The sequence below is a fragment of the Tachysurus vachellii genome, chromosome 17, assembly GCF_030014155.1.
Source record: "Tachysurus vachellii isolate PV-2020 chromosome 17, HZAU_Pvac_v1, whole genome shotgun sequence".
Lineage (NCBI taxonomy): Eukaryota > Metazoa > Chordata > Actinopteri > Siluriformes > Bagridae > Tachysurus > Tachysurus vachellii.
The window spans coordinates 10469244-10485816 of NC_083476.1; the positions used below are offsets into that span (position 1 = coordinate 10469244).

At 38.0% G+C, this 16573-nt stretch overlaps 1 protein-coding gene across 3 annotated transcripts in view; it reads right to left on the minus strand.

Moving 5' to 3' along the window:
• Positions 1-16573, minus strand: part of ppp2r2bb (protein phosphatase 2, regulatory subunit B, beta b) — a 54960-nt gene that overhangs the window by 31156 nt on the left and 7231 nt on the right. The window contains exon 2 of one of the 3 annotated variants that reach the window (XM_060891252.1): positions 985-1070. The exons of 1 other annotated variant lie outside the window; for it this stretch is intronic. In XM_060891252.1, coding sequence (XP_060747235.1) covers positions 985-1054 — 70 coding nt within the window. In that variant the 5' untranslated portion in view covers positions 1055-1070. Of the gene's footprint in view, positions 1-984; positions 1487-16573 lie in introns of those variants that run through there. One more of the 3 variants, XM_060891251.1, reaches the window with a different exon arrangement.

Below are 16573 nucleotides of genomic sequence, written 5' to 3' on the forward strand. Positions count from 1 at the left end.
ATTAAATAAAAAGTAATCAATAAATTTCTTAAATGTCTTATTACTCATAATTATTTAATATAAAGTATTCATATAAAAGTTTATATCCTGCACATAGCCCAGACTATGCAGTTTAAATCTGACCATCACTTTCCATTTTTCTAAATTTTATGTTTCTTGTTTGGATAAATTCAGATTCCACTTACATAGCAGAATTTTAAGGAAGCCTGTCACTGAAGGCCAGCAGTATAAATTGATTTCTAGTCTAGTCTACACTAGAGTCTATACCTCTACAGTGATGTGAATGATGGAAATCATTCTTCGCTTTGTCAACTCAAAATCTTCTCTTCGATGAATTAAAAAACATAAGCAAAGTAGTCCATTTTTTGATCAATCAGCATTTCTGATACAATTCTAATGCCAGATATCTGAATGTGGACAGTTACCTCTTAGTAATCAGATTCACTTTGTGCATGAGTCTGATGACAAGTTGTGAAGGCATGATTTAAGACAACATGGGTCACACGTTCTCATACAAGATATAGATATCTCTAAAATATCTCGTCCAGTATACATCAAACTCTAATAGTATCACATATCTAACTGCCATATCCTGGTTTCATGCTCCAAAGTTGGCTTTGTCGTTATTTATCATTAAATCCAGTAGATACAACACACTAAACTATTGCAGTTACAACATTCCGAGTTGAAAATGACTGTAGCTCTTCTGCGCCAGTGATAATGCGGTGAATCTGCTCAGGATGTTAATCGTGTCTGTTTTGGTCACTAGATGTAGGAAACATGCTGAATGCATTCCGTACAATACAAAATACATATAAAAACCTACCAACAATATGCATTATGCACTTATTCCATGTCACTGCGCTACAGCCAAGCAATTCTATCATCTCTGTCATGTATTTAGATACGAGGCCTAAAGGCGTGCAAGAAAAGCAGGGGGAAAAGAATCAGTTTAAAAGACTGAATCATCTCAGTTTTGACTACCTTCAGTTGCATAATTGTGGTCGCGGAGGAAGCTGCTGTTGATCTTGCGGGTATCTATTTCCTCATCCATGAATAATGCGGTGTGACTGGAAAAAGAAAGCACAGAACCCGGTGTCCATGATCCACTGCATCCACTCAGGTCCGAGGAGTCCGCGCGCGCAGAGCCCACATCCACGCAGCACAGAACAAGCTGATGCTGTTAGTTCTCTCTCTCTCTCTCTCTCTCTCTCTGTCTGTCTGTCTCTGTCTCTCTCTCTCTCTCTCTCTCTCTCTCTCTCTCTCTCTCACACACACACACACACACACAATCCTTATACAGAACAGGAAATTTCTGGGTGTGTCAGTGTCGGTTTTCGAGCTGCCACTTCTTTAAAGAACGACCGCAACGAATACTAAACGGTGCTAAACTGCACTGGTCAAAATCCATAATCCGAAGACAGACGTGTGACTAAAATGCGTGTGTGAAGAGAGAGTAAGAGCCCGTGCGCGCTGCTGCAGTCACTGCCTCACACTCTGCGTGTTTAACCACGCCCACTATTGCGCACCCTGCGTGTTTGGCCCGCCCACTACCGCGCACCCTGCGTGTTTGGCCCCGCACATTATCGCACACACTGCGTGTTTAGCCCCGCCCACCACCGCGCACCATGCGTGTTTAGCCCCGCCCACCACCGCGTACAGCTCTCCTGCATGGTCATAAGGGCGCGCATGCGGGGTCTCAGAACTGCTACACAGATAATCACCGGCGTACAACTTTCAATTTTTACATCGCACGTAAAGATAAATTAGCTTCTACTGGAAGCCTATGCTTTCCACATTCTTTCCCATTCAACAGAACAGGCCTTTTTAGCCAGGAGAATATGTTTTGTGTTGTGCCTGAATACTGCTCAATACTACAGCCACTAGTGGTGAATTAACACATTTTATAGGAGAGAAATGACTTTGTGGATCAGTAAACAAAACTGACATCCCAAATCATCACATTTTAAATGTGTGCAGACTTACGGTAGGCTAACATTTGGGAAATGATCAAAGTTTCTTCCTCACAGTTCCTTAAAATAATGCCCATAGCCATAGTGAAAAAATTGGATATTGTCTTCACTTATTGTTTGTTGCTACCAGTTAATTTAACATTTTGGGTCACTGCTTAGTGAATATTTTAGTCTAGCAAAAAAGTTTAAAAATCATTCAGTGATTAAAAGTGATAGATGTGTTCAAAAGTGATATACTGTATTAATGGCACTTTATATAATATCTGGCACATGTGGAATTGCCCATCTCAAGAAAGCTGTGTCAGACTCAGACTGACTGCACAGAAACACTTATGTCGATATGGCGAGTTCAAATATTAGATTTGAATCCTGGCTCAGAGTTGAATCTGGCATGTAAACAGCTTGCTAGCCCCAAATGCAAAGGTCTGGAAACAAACGACAAGCATATCAAAATGACCAAAAAAACAAACATTCTCTTCATGCACATGACAACTACAGTACAACAAAAAAAGAAAACAGTCAGAAGTTCTGCCAAGACAAATCTATGACTCATCCTGTACAGAAAAATATGTCATGTCATGGGAGTGGCAGAATCAGGTTGTGGTGGTTTGGAAAAGGGACGGGAGAATGAGGAAGGAAGGATATCTAGAAAGCCTCAAGACATCAGATAGAAAGTTCAAACTTGATTGCAGTTGAATTTAATAGCAGGACAATGATCCTAAGCATACTTTTTAAAGTTAAAACAAAATGGCTTAAAGGCAGCAAAGTCAAAGAAGTGGCCATTACAAAGCCCTGACCTGAATGTCACAGAAAACACACAAACACAAAATAGGACCACAAAACAGACAGTACTTTCAAGAGGAATGGGCAAAAATTCAGGCAACGTCTTGTGAGAACCTTTTGGAAGACTATAAATCTCGCTATGAGATGTTATTTTGAAATGACCTAAAGTAGATATGCTAATTGCCTAAACAAATGGAAGACATGGTAGCCTCAATTGTGTGGTGTAATGATACTTTTGGCCTCATCTCTGTAATGCAGCCAATTAACATCTTACTTGGGGTGACAGAAAGGTGTGAGATTCACAAAGCCATGGATGGACACATTTCAGCCATTTATGTGGTACCTATAGGACATCCTACTTGAGTCCATGTTCCAGTGCATACAAGGGAACCTTTATATGGGTAGATCCACACCCACAGACTCCTAATTGATGTCTGAATGTCCCTGATGTATATAGTGAGCCCTAGACAACACCCACACAACTAAAAAAAAAAAAATCACAAAGCCCACCCAGAAAGGGCAGAGGCTAGTTACAGAATGCTTTCTGGCCAAAGGTATCACACAATTTATCACAGTAATGCTTGCAATCAGCTCAATGGGTTCCAGTATCACAGAATGCAAATTAGGCACAATTAATATAGAAGTCAATAAATAATTATATTCTTAAAATGATCATGTCTCATTACCAGTTAACAGTTAAGTATAGTATGTCTAAACACAAATTACTCTATTGAATAAAATGACACAACAGCCTGCTTTTGTTATTGTCGTGATGCAGGACAAAGGCGAGCGTGGATCCAAATGCAGTCTAAAGTTTAATTATCCAAAACACAAGAAACAGACAAACAGAACACAGCGCTAACAGGGACCGGGAACATAGAAACAAACTTCCAACATGTAACAATGACCAACACCAGGGAAGTGGACAGAGTATATATAGCTGACAGGAACCAATGACAAAGCAGAGACAATCAGAGACAAAGACAACACACCTGAGGGGATGAATGAGTTCAATCAGTGTCCGTGGGAACAAACAAGTGGGCGGAGCAAACAATTAACAACAGGGAAAGACGGCAGACAGAAACAGGGCAAAAACACAGACAGACTCATCACAGTTATTGACAAATATACTGTCTATACAAGAACATTTTCTATTTTTAAATTAAATATAATGTTGAATCAAAGGTTGACTCAGCAATCTTCAAAATAATAAGATTTTAATAAGAATATAACAATAAAACAGGGAGTGTGGTTATAGGAAAATAATCAATGAAGGGGTTTAATTCTTTTTATCAAATGCAGTCTTCACAGGTGAAACACAGGGCTATTCAGAGCTTAATTGTTTAAACAATTAATGTAAAGTTGCCACACAGAAACATTCCAGTCACATGTTTCAGTATTTTTGATGTCATGAAAAATGTGTGGGTTTTAAATAGGTGTCATGTTCTAAGTTGTTTAACATGTCTAGATGTAAATATCAAGAAATAAAAGCTAAATTTCTGATCTATTGTCTCGTTTTTATCTTTTATTTAAACCCAAACATTTTGATTATAACAAAAACAAAAGTATTAACCCTGCTTTTCCAAAACTTTAGGAGGGGAATTTATTTTTTATATAATTATATAAAATTCTGACCATTGTTTAGATCAGATTTGACAGTATTAAATCACAAGAGCTTCACAGAAATTAACTGTGAATTTAAGACAATAAGAAAAGTGATTTAATAGGAATTTTGAAAAGATGTGAGCACAATGCTTTTTAGCATAGAAATCCAGATATAATGCATTGGACTCCTGAATGGCACCTGGTGCATGCAAAGATTTGAGGACAATGGGTGGGTCAAGGGCAGGAAAGCAGTGGGCACTTGGACAGGATTGTGCACAGGAGAAAGCCCACATGCTGAGCTGCTAGACATTTAAATGAACATGACTGCAGCTGCTTCAAGAATGTCGCTGCACTAATCAAAGCACAGAAGGTGGTTTAAAAACATAATGTATATCATTTCTATTCCCAGAGCTGAAATGAGAGCTTATAAATCTTACTATTACTGGGCTTTTTTTTCAAGCTTGCAATTTATTGTCTTGTGAGCAGTTTTTGTGATGATTAAAAAGCCTTTTAATCTGCACAACCAAAAGACAAAAGAAACACATCTATCTTACTTTTTATACTAATGTGACTATACACAATCCTCATTCAGGTCATCAATCTTCCATGCCCCTGTCTATTGTACTTACGTTTTTATATCTTTCCCCCTCCACAATTAGATTTTTTATCTCTTGCGACTGCATAGCATGCATTATGCTCATCACACCTTTGCCTGTCGAGTCTGCATTCATGGCACTCAGTACCCCATTCTAATCCCCCCTCCTTTTCCCCAATTTTCAAAATAGATGAGTTGGCTTAATTCCTAATAAGACACTGTGAGGTGTGTGTGTGGGTTTGTGCAAGGGGTGGTGTGTGTGTATTTAGGGAGGTGGTGCATTATCCATTATTGTTCACTAGACCAATATTTTTGTCCATGTTTCCTATATTAGGATGATGTTCCTTTTTAAGATGCTGTTTAACATCTTTAACTTGTCAAAACTCTTCATGTTTCAGAACCATGGATAGCGACACCCGGGGACGAATTCAGTACACCATGACAGCTGGCCATCCATGTTGACTGTTTATATTTAAAAAGAAACTTAGCATAAAAATACTGTTAAAATACAAAAACATTTATTATTTCACAAATATTTATCAGTATATAATATCTACAGGCATTAGTGAACTACCAACAGTATTTTTTAACATGTAAATGTACATAACATAAGTCATAATCACTATAAATGTCATAGAGTTTTCATTTAAATGGAAAAAAAAAAAAACAGTAACAGTAACAAACGTTCATGTCTGCAATGAGGTGGTCAGGAAAAAGAGACAAACCACCGCATATATTAAGGCATTAGAAGTGACTCTAAACACGTTTTCCTGACAATAATTTTAAGCAACAATTTTGGGGTGGGGTTATCAAAAGAAAGTCCGGTCAATAAAAAAAAAATTACACAGTGAACTGGCATTAAACTACCTACAGAGGAGTGTGGAATTGTTTAGTGTATACTGTTGACATTATGGAGGAGACTGGAAGAGAGTGTTTACTTTAGGATAGGATAAACAAACATTAACATTTCATACCACTATATCTGAGATAAAAAAAGGACCATCAACAGCTAAATGAGCTAAATTTTGCACCGTCAAGGCAAGTATATAAAACTCAAGCTCAGTAGCTTCAGCTTGCATATAGACTTTATCTTAGCAGCTTTAGCAGCTTGGCAAAGGTATTAAATCTTTATGATCTGCCATACTGCAAATGGTTAACTGAAGTGTTAGCTAACTAAGCTAATAAGCCAACTCTCTGCTCTCATGATTTGAGCTGAGAGTTAGCTCAATAGCATAGCTAATGTAATATGGTTGAGGTGGTGTAACTGTTTAGCCAGTTAAAAGAATCTAAACAAAAGGTTTAAACGGATGCACAGGCAGCACTTTGGTCAACTTCGCTTGTGTAAGATGTGCTCTAGAAATAAAATAAACTTCAACGTGAAACTTAAACAAATTTAGCTGCCTACACAAAATAGATATTTTCATAGATTTTTTCATATTTCTTAATGTCTTATGCATTCATATAGACTTCTTTTTTCTCTCTGCAGTAAGTCATAAGTTGTGTGAGCTGTTGGTCTCAAAGTATGAGCTGAAAAACTGAGTGTTGTGCCATAGTAAAACATGCTCACAGATTGCACATTTCATAGTGTTTCTGTTAAAACCCTTATGTACATTATAAGGGCTACAAAGAAATAAGGCACATTACCAATACACATATGGTATAGCAGGTTACAAGTCATACTTCAGAAATTACCAATCTTATAACCTTTTACAACCTTGTCCCTTTTACCTCTGTACAGTTCTTAGTAGGGAAATTAAAAAATCTCAGTAGTGTGTGCTAGTAGTACACAAAGAATCAACCTAATGTATCTCAAACTAAACTCTCTGACACAGAAATGTAAAAATTGTTTGCAGACCCTAGATGACAGATATTCATGCATCCTGCAGCTTTGCCCTTTCCACATAATAGAAGAAAAAACAATATTTTGAGGAAAATGTTCCCTGTGCACAGTCCCTTCTTTTAAGGATTGATGCAAACAAAAAGGAACAATATTCTAAATATATTCCCATAAAAGATACATTATCAGCTTTGCTAAAAAAAATCTTCCTGTGTTTGACGATTGTTGTACTTCTGGGAGTAAGAGAACACCTCTTAATTTATATACTTGTGTGATTTGTGGACTGCAGGTGATGATTTAGTTTGGCATAAAATCAGTGAATTCATAGAAAACTTCCGAACATCTCACTATTTCTGCTAATATTGTCACATAACTAGAAGAGAGCTAGGCAATTTGGAACACCATGCACTGACATGCACAGTAGAAGACTACATTGGCACTGTTCAAGAGCTGGAGAATGATGATACAAGTAAAGTCAAAGATTTTAAATGTGACTCTGAATTTAATTGTTTGGCATTTTTCATTTCTGCCAGCCAGGTCTCCCACTGTCACGGTCGACGCACCTGCCCCGCCTCCCAGCCGGCAACACCGAGAAGCATCGCCGGAATATTAGGCACTTCCGGACTACTATTCCCACAACGCCCCGCGCCGGGCTAATTACGCCACCAGCTGTTTCCCATTTCCCACGCTATAAAGACTGAACTTGAACTTCCCCCCCAGTGCGAAGTCTCGACTAGCGTTTGCTGTCATTCTGAGCGTTTACTTCTTGCGATTCTGTTTTCCGGTTCTGACTCTGCTTTGATATTCTGATTCCCCGATTGTTTGCTGCCTGCCCTGACCCTCTGTCTGCCTTTTCGTTTATGATTGTGTGCCTGCCCTTCGACACTGGTTTGCCGTGTTTTGACCCTGCCTGTCTGTGTACAATCTGTTAATAAAAATCACGCTGCACATGGATCATCAGCCGTACGACTCCTCCTTACACCCACCCTGAAATGGACATGATTTATTGAGGGTGGAGTGGCATCCTACCTTGCCAAATACTTTGTCAAGGTAAAGAAACACCTTTACATCTTCATAGCATCATTGCCTCATTCACTACTCTGATGATGACACTTGGCCCACTAATGCGGTTGAGGAACACGCACTTTGAAAGCAAGAATGTAAACATGAAAAGGTGTATGCAAAGAAAACATTTCAAAAATGTGTGTTAAACAAGTGCAAGGAACCACCAGGTACTACAAGCATACCTACATTCAGGCTCCTTTTTTGCACCTTTCACGCTGAACTGTAAATCAATGCAGTGCACTAATCAAATGCAGAGTCATTCAAGCTTGTTTTATTACGTAAAGAGTCACTTAAGTTGTACATAAAGAACAATGATCTAAGTAACAAACTATTAGTCTGTCTCATCTTTTCTGTATATGTATCAGTACAGGAAGAGGCTGATTTTTTAAATCAACTTTTCCAAAACTAAGGGAGCTTGAACCTATGTTCTTTAGGAATTAGTAATCCAGGGCATACAAGACATGACTTACATATAAGAGAGTGACCTTTTCATAAAACCAGTGGAAGATATGAGAAATCTTTCATACTTCAAAACCACAGTACATGTTTTACCTACATTTAACTAAGAAAACTTAAAGTATAGAATTCTCAATTATTACTGGTGCTTGCAAAGCATCATTCTTACTATCCTGCATACTCTTCCGGACAAAACTTCGGCACGTAACTTGTCCCGCAGCTTTTGTCCTAGACCCATGAACGAGGTGTCAAATCGCCCGGCTCATTGAGGAGAGGTGTGCTATGACTTTTCTAAGCAATCCGAGTACTGGTAATTCCGGTACCGGGTCTCAAAGTGGACTCCCATTATAAATTTTGGAGGTTTATAACTCTGCAAGCTTTTGAACTATCTACACTAAACTCGGCCAGCTCCTTTAGGGTGATACTCTGAACAAACTTTTAAATTGGTGTACCAACTGGCCTTCTGGTTGTCCCGCAGCCCCGCCCCAAAATATGCAAAATCAAAAAACTTTTTACAACATGGACATGTGACATATCAAAACACTCAGCACGATGAGGGGAACTTGCCACGTGCAAGCACCATTCGCATTTCCTTCAGGAAATTTGTGTTCTAGTTATTTTCATTATTATTTAACTGTGGCAAAATATAATACATGACATAACTCAAAGTATTCTGTGCCCTTTATTAAGGCCAACTGTCCTCAAATACAGTCTTATGCAATATCTCTTTATGGTTATTAAATGTCTTGTTACTAACTAACCCACCCCAAAATTTTAAATTGTGTGAAAAAAATGACTGGCTTTACAGTGCAAATTCTATCATTTCATAACAGGTTGTCCTTTGTGTACTTTTGCAACTAGCCAGGTGGTTACAGCTGTGCTAGTCTAGTTCCAGTATGGATTTCACACCTAGCCAACTGTCTGACAACAGCTTGCATTTCAGTTGTGACAATCTTTGAAAGAAGATGCCATCTGAGATCATCATGAGATCATCAGAAAGGTTGATCTCAGATGGTTGTCTTGAAATGATATTACAGTCAGTAGGTTCTTAATAATATGCCCAACACACAGGAAGTAACTGGTCAGTGAGGTTTGCAGGAAACATAGCAAAGCCATATCCTATTTCATTCACAGACTCAATCACAAACCATAATCTGAGGACAGGAAGAACTTCAGATTCTTTAAAGAGACAAACTAGACGTGAAGGAGAGGATACTCAACTCAGAAGACAAGATGTTTATTGATGTATACGTGCAACTGCTGCAGCTACCCCACCTGAACACCTGGACCCCAGAAACATGCACAAGTGTTAGTGTTAAAGAAAATGTATAAAAAATGAGGAAGAAACACTGCAGCACCCCCTAAAGGTTAAATACAGACATTACCTTTTCCCAATTTCTTGTGACATAAAGCAATTTTAAGGTTTCATTTGTTACCATTGGCTTTGGAGATAAAATATCTTAAACCATTTGAAAAACAGTGTCATGCTTTGATTCTTTGAACCCTATTTCTCATAAATACACTCTGAATATTGTGTTTGTGTGTAAAGTAGCACCATATTTTTACACTTAATTTTGAGTTGCATTCTACGTCCACATTACTGCTGTTTTAATGTGCATCTGCATGTATGTAATTTCTTCTGGAATTCCATTTTGTATAGGCATTTGATGCTTAATAGAGACACTTAATAAATCTGAAACTGCTGAAGTAAAATATTTTGTGATATACAGTAGTTACAAATGGCTCCATTTATGTGAAATCTCCTGTGATTTATACATCTAAACAGTTTAAGACAGATGTGAATCTGACGATTCAGAGTTCAGAAGTGATATCATGTGTGGATTGGAACTACTGATTGCCTGGCATTAAAATGTCATTATAATTAGCATAAATCACAGTTCTACTTCTTTTTATCTTGGATAAAAACCAAGCCAGTTTTCTTCTCGAATTAGTGGAGTTTGCATGTTACCTTGAGCAACTAATGACTGACACATCAAGTGCATAACCTATAAAAGTCCCCTGTTATATTATGATTGTAGGATGTAGTGATGGATAGGATAGTGTATTCTACCAAGTCAGTGGAGTTGGATGATGTTCATGGTCTAAGTCTAAACTTGCGTCTAAAATGGCGCTGAGGATGGGCACCGTGCTGCGACCTCCAACCCCTTATTTAGGTTGTTTTGTCCATTTTTATGTTTCTCATGTTTGAAAGTTGTCAGCCTCATTGTCTAAGACAGACACTTTAATCTGTCTCTTCAATCACACATTAACCACCAGACTTTATCCTCCAGGCACTCAGACAACAGTATGTCATCATTTGTAAGCAAGAATCCCCGTTCCCTGAGGCTGTGTTCAGGGTTACCAGGGGCTTTTTCAAAGCCAACCTCTGACCAATAACTACAAAATACTTTCAGCACATCACATGCAACACATATTGTGGGAATGTCTAAAAATTCCTCCCAATTCCTTTCAGCAATTCAGTTCTCTCTCCTGTCCTCTCCTGTCCTGCTCCTATCATGTGCTGGTCAGACTAGTTGGACACTATACAGCAGGCAGAAGACTTCATTGATTTATACTGATGAGCCCTCTGTGTGTGTTATGCATGAAATAAATGTGTAACTCTGGCATTATAATCAGAACACACTTTATCAAATCAAATCCAATCAAATCAAATCAAATTTTATTTGTCACATACACATACATACAGGGTACGACATGCAATGAAATGCTTTATGCAAGTGTCTGGTATTAGAATAAAAAGTATAAAAAAGCAAAAAAATAAATAATAAAAAAGTATAAACTATATAAGAAAACTATATAAAAAATATGAAAATATAAATGGAGAAATAATGTATATACATATGCATAAATATACATATACATAAATGTGTATGGTTTTTAAATATTGTCCTTAAAGTGTCCAGGTGCAGTATGGTGTGTAAATAGTGTATAAAGTGTATAAAGTGGCACTGTGCTGTGCAAGTCCAGAGTTAAAGTGTCCTTAGAATGTCCAGGTGAAGTATGGTGTGTAAATAGTGTATAGAGTGTATAAAGTGGCAAATACATTATGCTGGACGTTCTTAGTGATGCGGACATCTAACATAACATACATGTGGAAGACACATTTATATAGAGCCACTTACATTTATCTAAATTATGCAACTTAGCAGTTGAGGGTTAAAGGCCTTTATCAAGGTCCCAGCCTTGTCTACATAGCAGAGCTGGGATTTGAACTCATGATATTTCGATCAAAAGTCCAGACAGTGTATTAATGCTGATTTTGTGTCATATATTGTATAGATTTTATGATGTATGACAAGCCACAAATACATACACATGTTGAACAGTACCACAAATTAACATACAGATAGAGACAGATCAGACAAGTGATTAATAGTCAGAGAATATATAATAATATAATAATAATAATATAATGGAAATAAATGTATGAAACAATCATACTAGGTACGTTCTTTTGAAGTAGTGTACAAAAAAACATATTGTGCATTCATGTAAAATTCATGGATATTTGCAGTGATGTGAATCAGACCCAAATGCAGGGTTCCAGTGTTTACCATTTTATTAACAAAACATGAACGAAACGTACACTTGATAAATCAACCAAACATAATCGAAACATGGTAATGATTCACACATAACTACAGCAACGTTAACCTGGTAAACACAATGACAATCACATCACTGTGACAAAGACAATGACTCAAAACACAGAGAGAACAAGACAAGTATTTATAGACAGAATAATCAAGGTGAACAAGGAACAGGTGAAATGGCAGAAACATTAGAGCGTAGCACCATCCATATAGAAACAGTGGGCAATAAGAAGACACTTGCCAGCCCCCTAGTGGTCTGGCCAAGAACCACTCAAGCTCTTGACAAATTCAGAAAGGGCATCAATATTGAAAAACTTTTTGGAATCCAGACAACATTCTGTCATAAATTCTGTCATTCAAATTCAAACATAAATATAGTAATAATAATAATTAGTAATTATAATAATAATAGTAATTAATAAATATATATTAATGTACTGAGAATCTGAGGATAGTAACCACACAGTGGTGATATAAGGATGCTCTCGATTGGATGCTCCCAGATTTTCTTCTACATTTTGTAACATGGCTGTATGCATTTGCCTATTCAGCATAACAGCATTAATGCGATCACACAATGAGGTAGGGTGAGACTGCATTTTAATTAATCCCAATGGTGTTCAGCAGAGTTCAGATTGTGGATTTTTGCTGAATAAAATCTTCCCTCCCTGGGTGTGAAACACTTGGAATAAACATGTTAACCGGCAAAGCAGCTTTTGTAGAGTTGACTAGAAGTGTCATGTCACTAAAGGTTTACTAACGACACACACCAGCAGAGGGGTCCCTCCCCCAAATTCCTCCAATTCTCCCCAAGCGAGTTGCATGCATTGCTGAGGTGTGATTTTGGCCCATTCTTCCACACAAACAGTCCTCAAATCTTGAAGGTTCCGTGGGCCTCTTCTATGAACTTTAGTTCTTTCCATAGATTTTCAATTGGATTCAAGTCAGGTGATTGGCTGGGCCATTCTAGCGGCTTTATTTTCTTTCTCTGAAACCAATTGAGAGTTTCCTTGGCTGTGTGTTTGGGATCATTGTCTTGCTGAAATGACCACCCTCATTTCATCGTCATCATCCTGGTAGATAGCAGCAGATTTTTTATCAAGAATGTCTCTGTACATTTTCCCCATTCATCCTTCCTTCAATAATATGAAGTTTGCCAGTACCGTATGCTGAAAAACAGCCCCACACCATGATGTTCCCACCTCCTAACTTTGCTGTTGGTATGGTGTTTTTGGGGTGATGTGCAGTGCCATTTTTCCTCCAAACTTCAACATGTCTTTTCTTCAGCAGTGGAGTCTTGCGTGGTGAGCGTGCACACAGGCCATGGCGGTTGAGTGCATTACTTATTGTTTTCTTTGAAACAACTGTACCTGCTGATTCCAGGTCTTTCTGAAGCGGTCCACAAGTGATCCTTGGCTCTTGGACAACACTTCTGATAATTCTTTTCACTCCTCGGTCAGAAATCTTGCGAGGAGCACCTGGTTGTGGCCTGTTTATGATGAAACAAAGAACTCTCTCAAGACCTTCGCAACCTTATTGTTGCAAAACATTCTGATGGCATTGGTTACAGAAGTAGCAGTGAGCACTGTTGGGGCCCATTTGAACATTCAGAAGTTTTGAAATCCTTCTGTACCCAATGCCATCAGAATGTTTTGCAACAATAAGGTTGCGAAGGTCTTGAGAGAGTTCTTTGCTTTTACCCATCATGAGATGTTTCTTGTGTGATACCTTGGTACCGAGACCTTTTTATAGGCCATCAGTTTGGACAGAACCAGCTGATATTAATTTGTATTGACAAGGGGCAGGATTGCTTTCTAATTACTGATTGTCTGGGCTTTCCATGCCTTTTTGCACCTCCCTTTCTTAATGTGTTCAATACTTTTTCCCTGTGTCATTTAACATTATTGAACATAACTTAATTTACGGACATCTATGGTTTAATTTCTTTGCACATGTGTATTGAATAGGTTGTTACCAACATCTGGTGAAAATTTCATGTCAATAGCACCTTTAGAAAAAAATGTACTGAGAAAAATGGTGACGTGTTCAATACTTATTTTACCCGCTGTATATATATATATATACAGCGAGGAAAATAAGTATTTGAACACCCTGCTATTTTTCAAGTTCTCCCACTTGGAAATCATGGAGGGGTCTGAAATTGTCATCGTAGGTGCATGTCCACTGTGAGAGACATAATCTAAAAAAAAAATCCAGAAATCACGATGTATGATTTTTTAACTATTTATTTGTATGATACAGCTGCAAATAAGTATTTGAACACCTGTCTATCAGCTAGAATTCTGACCCTCATAGACCTGTTAGTCTGCCTTTAAAATGTCCACCTCCACTCCATTTATTATCCTAAATTACGTAGATGCTCCTGTTTGAGGTCGTTAGCTGCATAAAGACACCTGTCCACCCCATACAATCAGTAAGAATCCGACTACTAACATGGTCAAGACCAAAGAGTTGTCCAAAGACACTAGAGACAAAATTGTACACCTCCACAAGGCTGGAAAGGGCTACGGGGAAATTGCCAAGCAGCTTGGTGAAAAAAGGTCCACTGTTGGAGCAATCATTAGAAAATGGAAGAAGCTAAACACGACTGTCATTCTCCCTCGGACTGGGGCTCCATGCAAGATCTCACCTTGTGGGGTCTCAATGATCCTAAGAAAGGTGAGAAATCAGCCCAGAACTACACGGGAGGAGCTGGTCAATGACCAGAAAAGAGCTGGGACCACCGTTTCCAAGGTTACTGTTGGTAATACACTAAGACGTCATGGTTTGAAATCATGCATGGCACGGAAGGTTCCCCTGCTTAAACCAGCACATGTCCAGGCCCGTCTTAACTTTGCCAATGACCATTTGGATGATCCAGAGGAGTCATGGGAGAAAGTCATGTGGTCAGATGAGACCAAAATAGAACTTTTTGGTCGTAATTCCACTAAACGTGTTTGGAGGAAGAAGAATGATGAGTACCATCCCAAGAACACCATCCCTACTGTGAAGCATGGGGGTGGTAGCATCATGCTTTGGGGGTGTTTTTCTGCACATGGGACAGGGCGACTGCACTGTATTAAGGAGAGGATGACCGGGGCCATGTATTGCGAGATTTTGTTGAACAACCTCCTTCCCTCAGTTAGAGCATTGGAGATGGGTCGAGGCTGGGTCTTCCAACATGACAATGACCCGAAGCACACAGCCAGGATAACCAAAGAGTGGCTCTGTAAGAAGCATATCAAGGTTCTGGCATGGCCTAGCCAGTCTCCAGACCTAAACCTAATAGAGAATCTTTGGAGGGAGCTCAAACTTCGTGTTTCTCAGCGACAGGCCAGATATCTGTCTGATCTAGAGAAGATCTGTGTGGAGGAGTGGGCCAAAATCCCTCCTGCAACGTGTGCAAACCTGGGGAAAAACTACAGGAAACGTTTGACCTCTGTAATTGCAAACAAAGGCTACTGTACCAAATATTAACATTGATTTTCTCAGGTGTTCAAATACTTATTTGCAGCTGTATCATACAAATAAATGGTTAAAAAATCATACATTGTGATTTCTGGATTTTTTTTTTAGATTATGTCTCTCACAGTGGACATGCACCTACGATGACAATTTCAGACCCCTCCATGATTTCTAAGTGGGAGAACTTGCAAAATAGCAGGGTGTTCAAATACTTATTTTCCTCACTGTATATATATACATGGGCTTAAATTTCATTTAACCCTCCTATTGTCCTCCTATACAAATTAGGAGCGCTGAGTCAACTTGACCTTGTCTGTTTTGACTGCTTATAAAAAATGAAGTATATGTGATAGCCTTTTTTTTCACCTTTTTAGTCTAACTTGTTTCCAACATATTAACATATATTTTGGAACAAAATATATATATATTTGATATAATAAACCTTATTTATATACAGTACAATTTTAGTAAAAAAAAAGACATTTTGAATTATTTTCACTATAGAGGCACAAAAGTTAATGCACAATTACAGGCTGGTATATTTCAAGGGCAGGAGATTGTTTTGAAACCATTTTGACCATTTTTAATGTCAGGAAATAATAAAACCTGTTTTTTCCAGGCCAAATTGACTTGAATGCTTATAAATCAAAAATTCTACAATTATCACCATTCTGTGTGTAATATCTATTTTACACTTGTAATATGTATTTTGCCCACCTGATGTCATCTGATCAACCAACAACAGGCTACACACACACACACACACACTCGCACACACACACTCTCTCTCTCTCTCTCTCAAAAACATGGCATAATTTCATGTGAATAAAACTTCGTTTACCTCCTTATGTTTTTTTATTATGCTTAATTTCTGAACGATAAACCTTATGAAATTTTGCCATGTTTTGAGTAAAATAAGCAGAAATTATTAAATATTATTTTGGATAACCACTGGCTGATAAATGTCAAACATTACTCAACATATCTCCAGGCCAAAGCTGACTGATGCAACTAAATATATAAATAAGAGAGAGGAAACAAATATGATTTGAATATGAAAACACAACATGTGTGTGTGTAAAGATTGTTGGTAGAAGAAGAAGAGAAGAGAAGATATTGTCCCCAGCTGGACAAATGCATATAACAAGTGTGAAATATTTACAAATGATTGTTTTTGTTT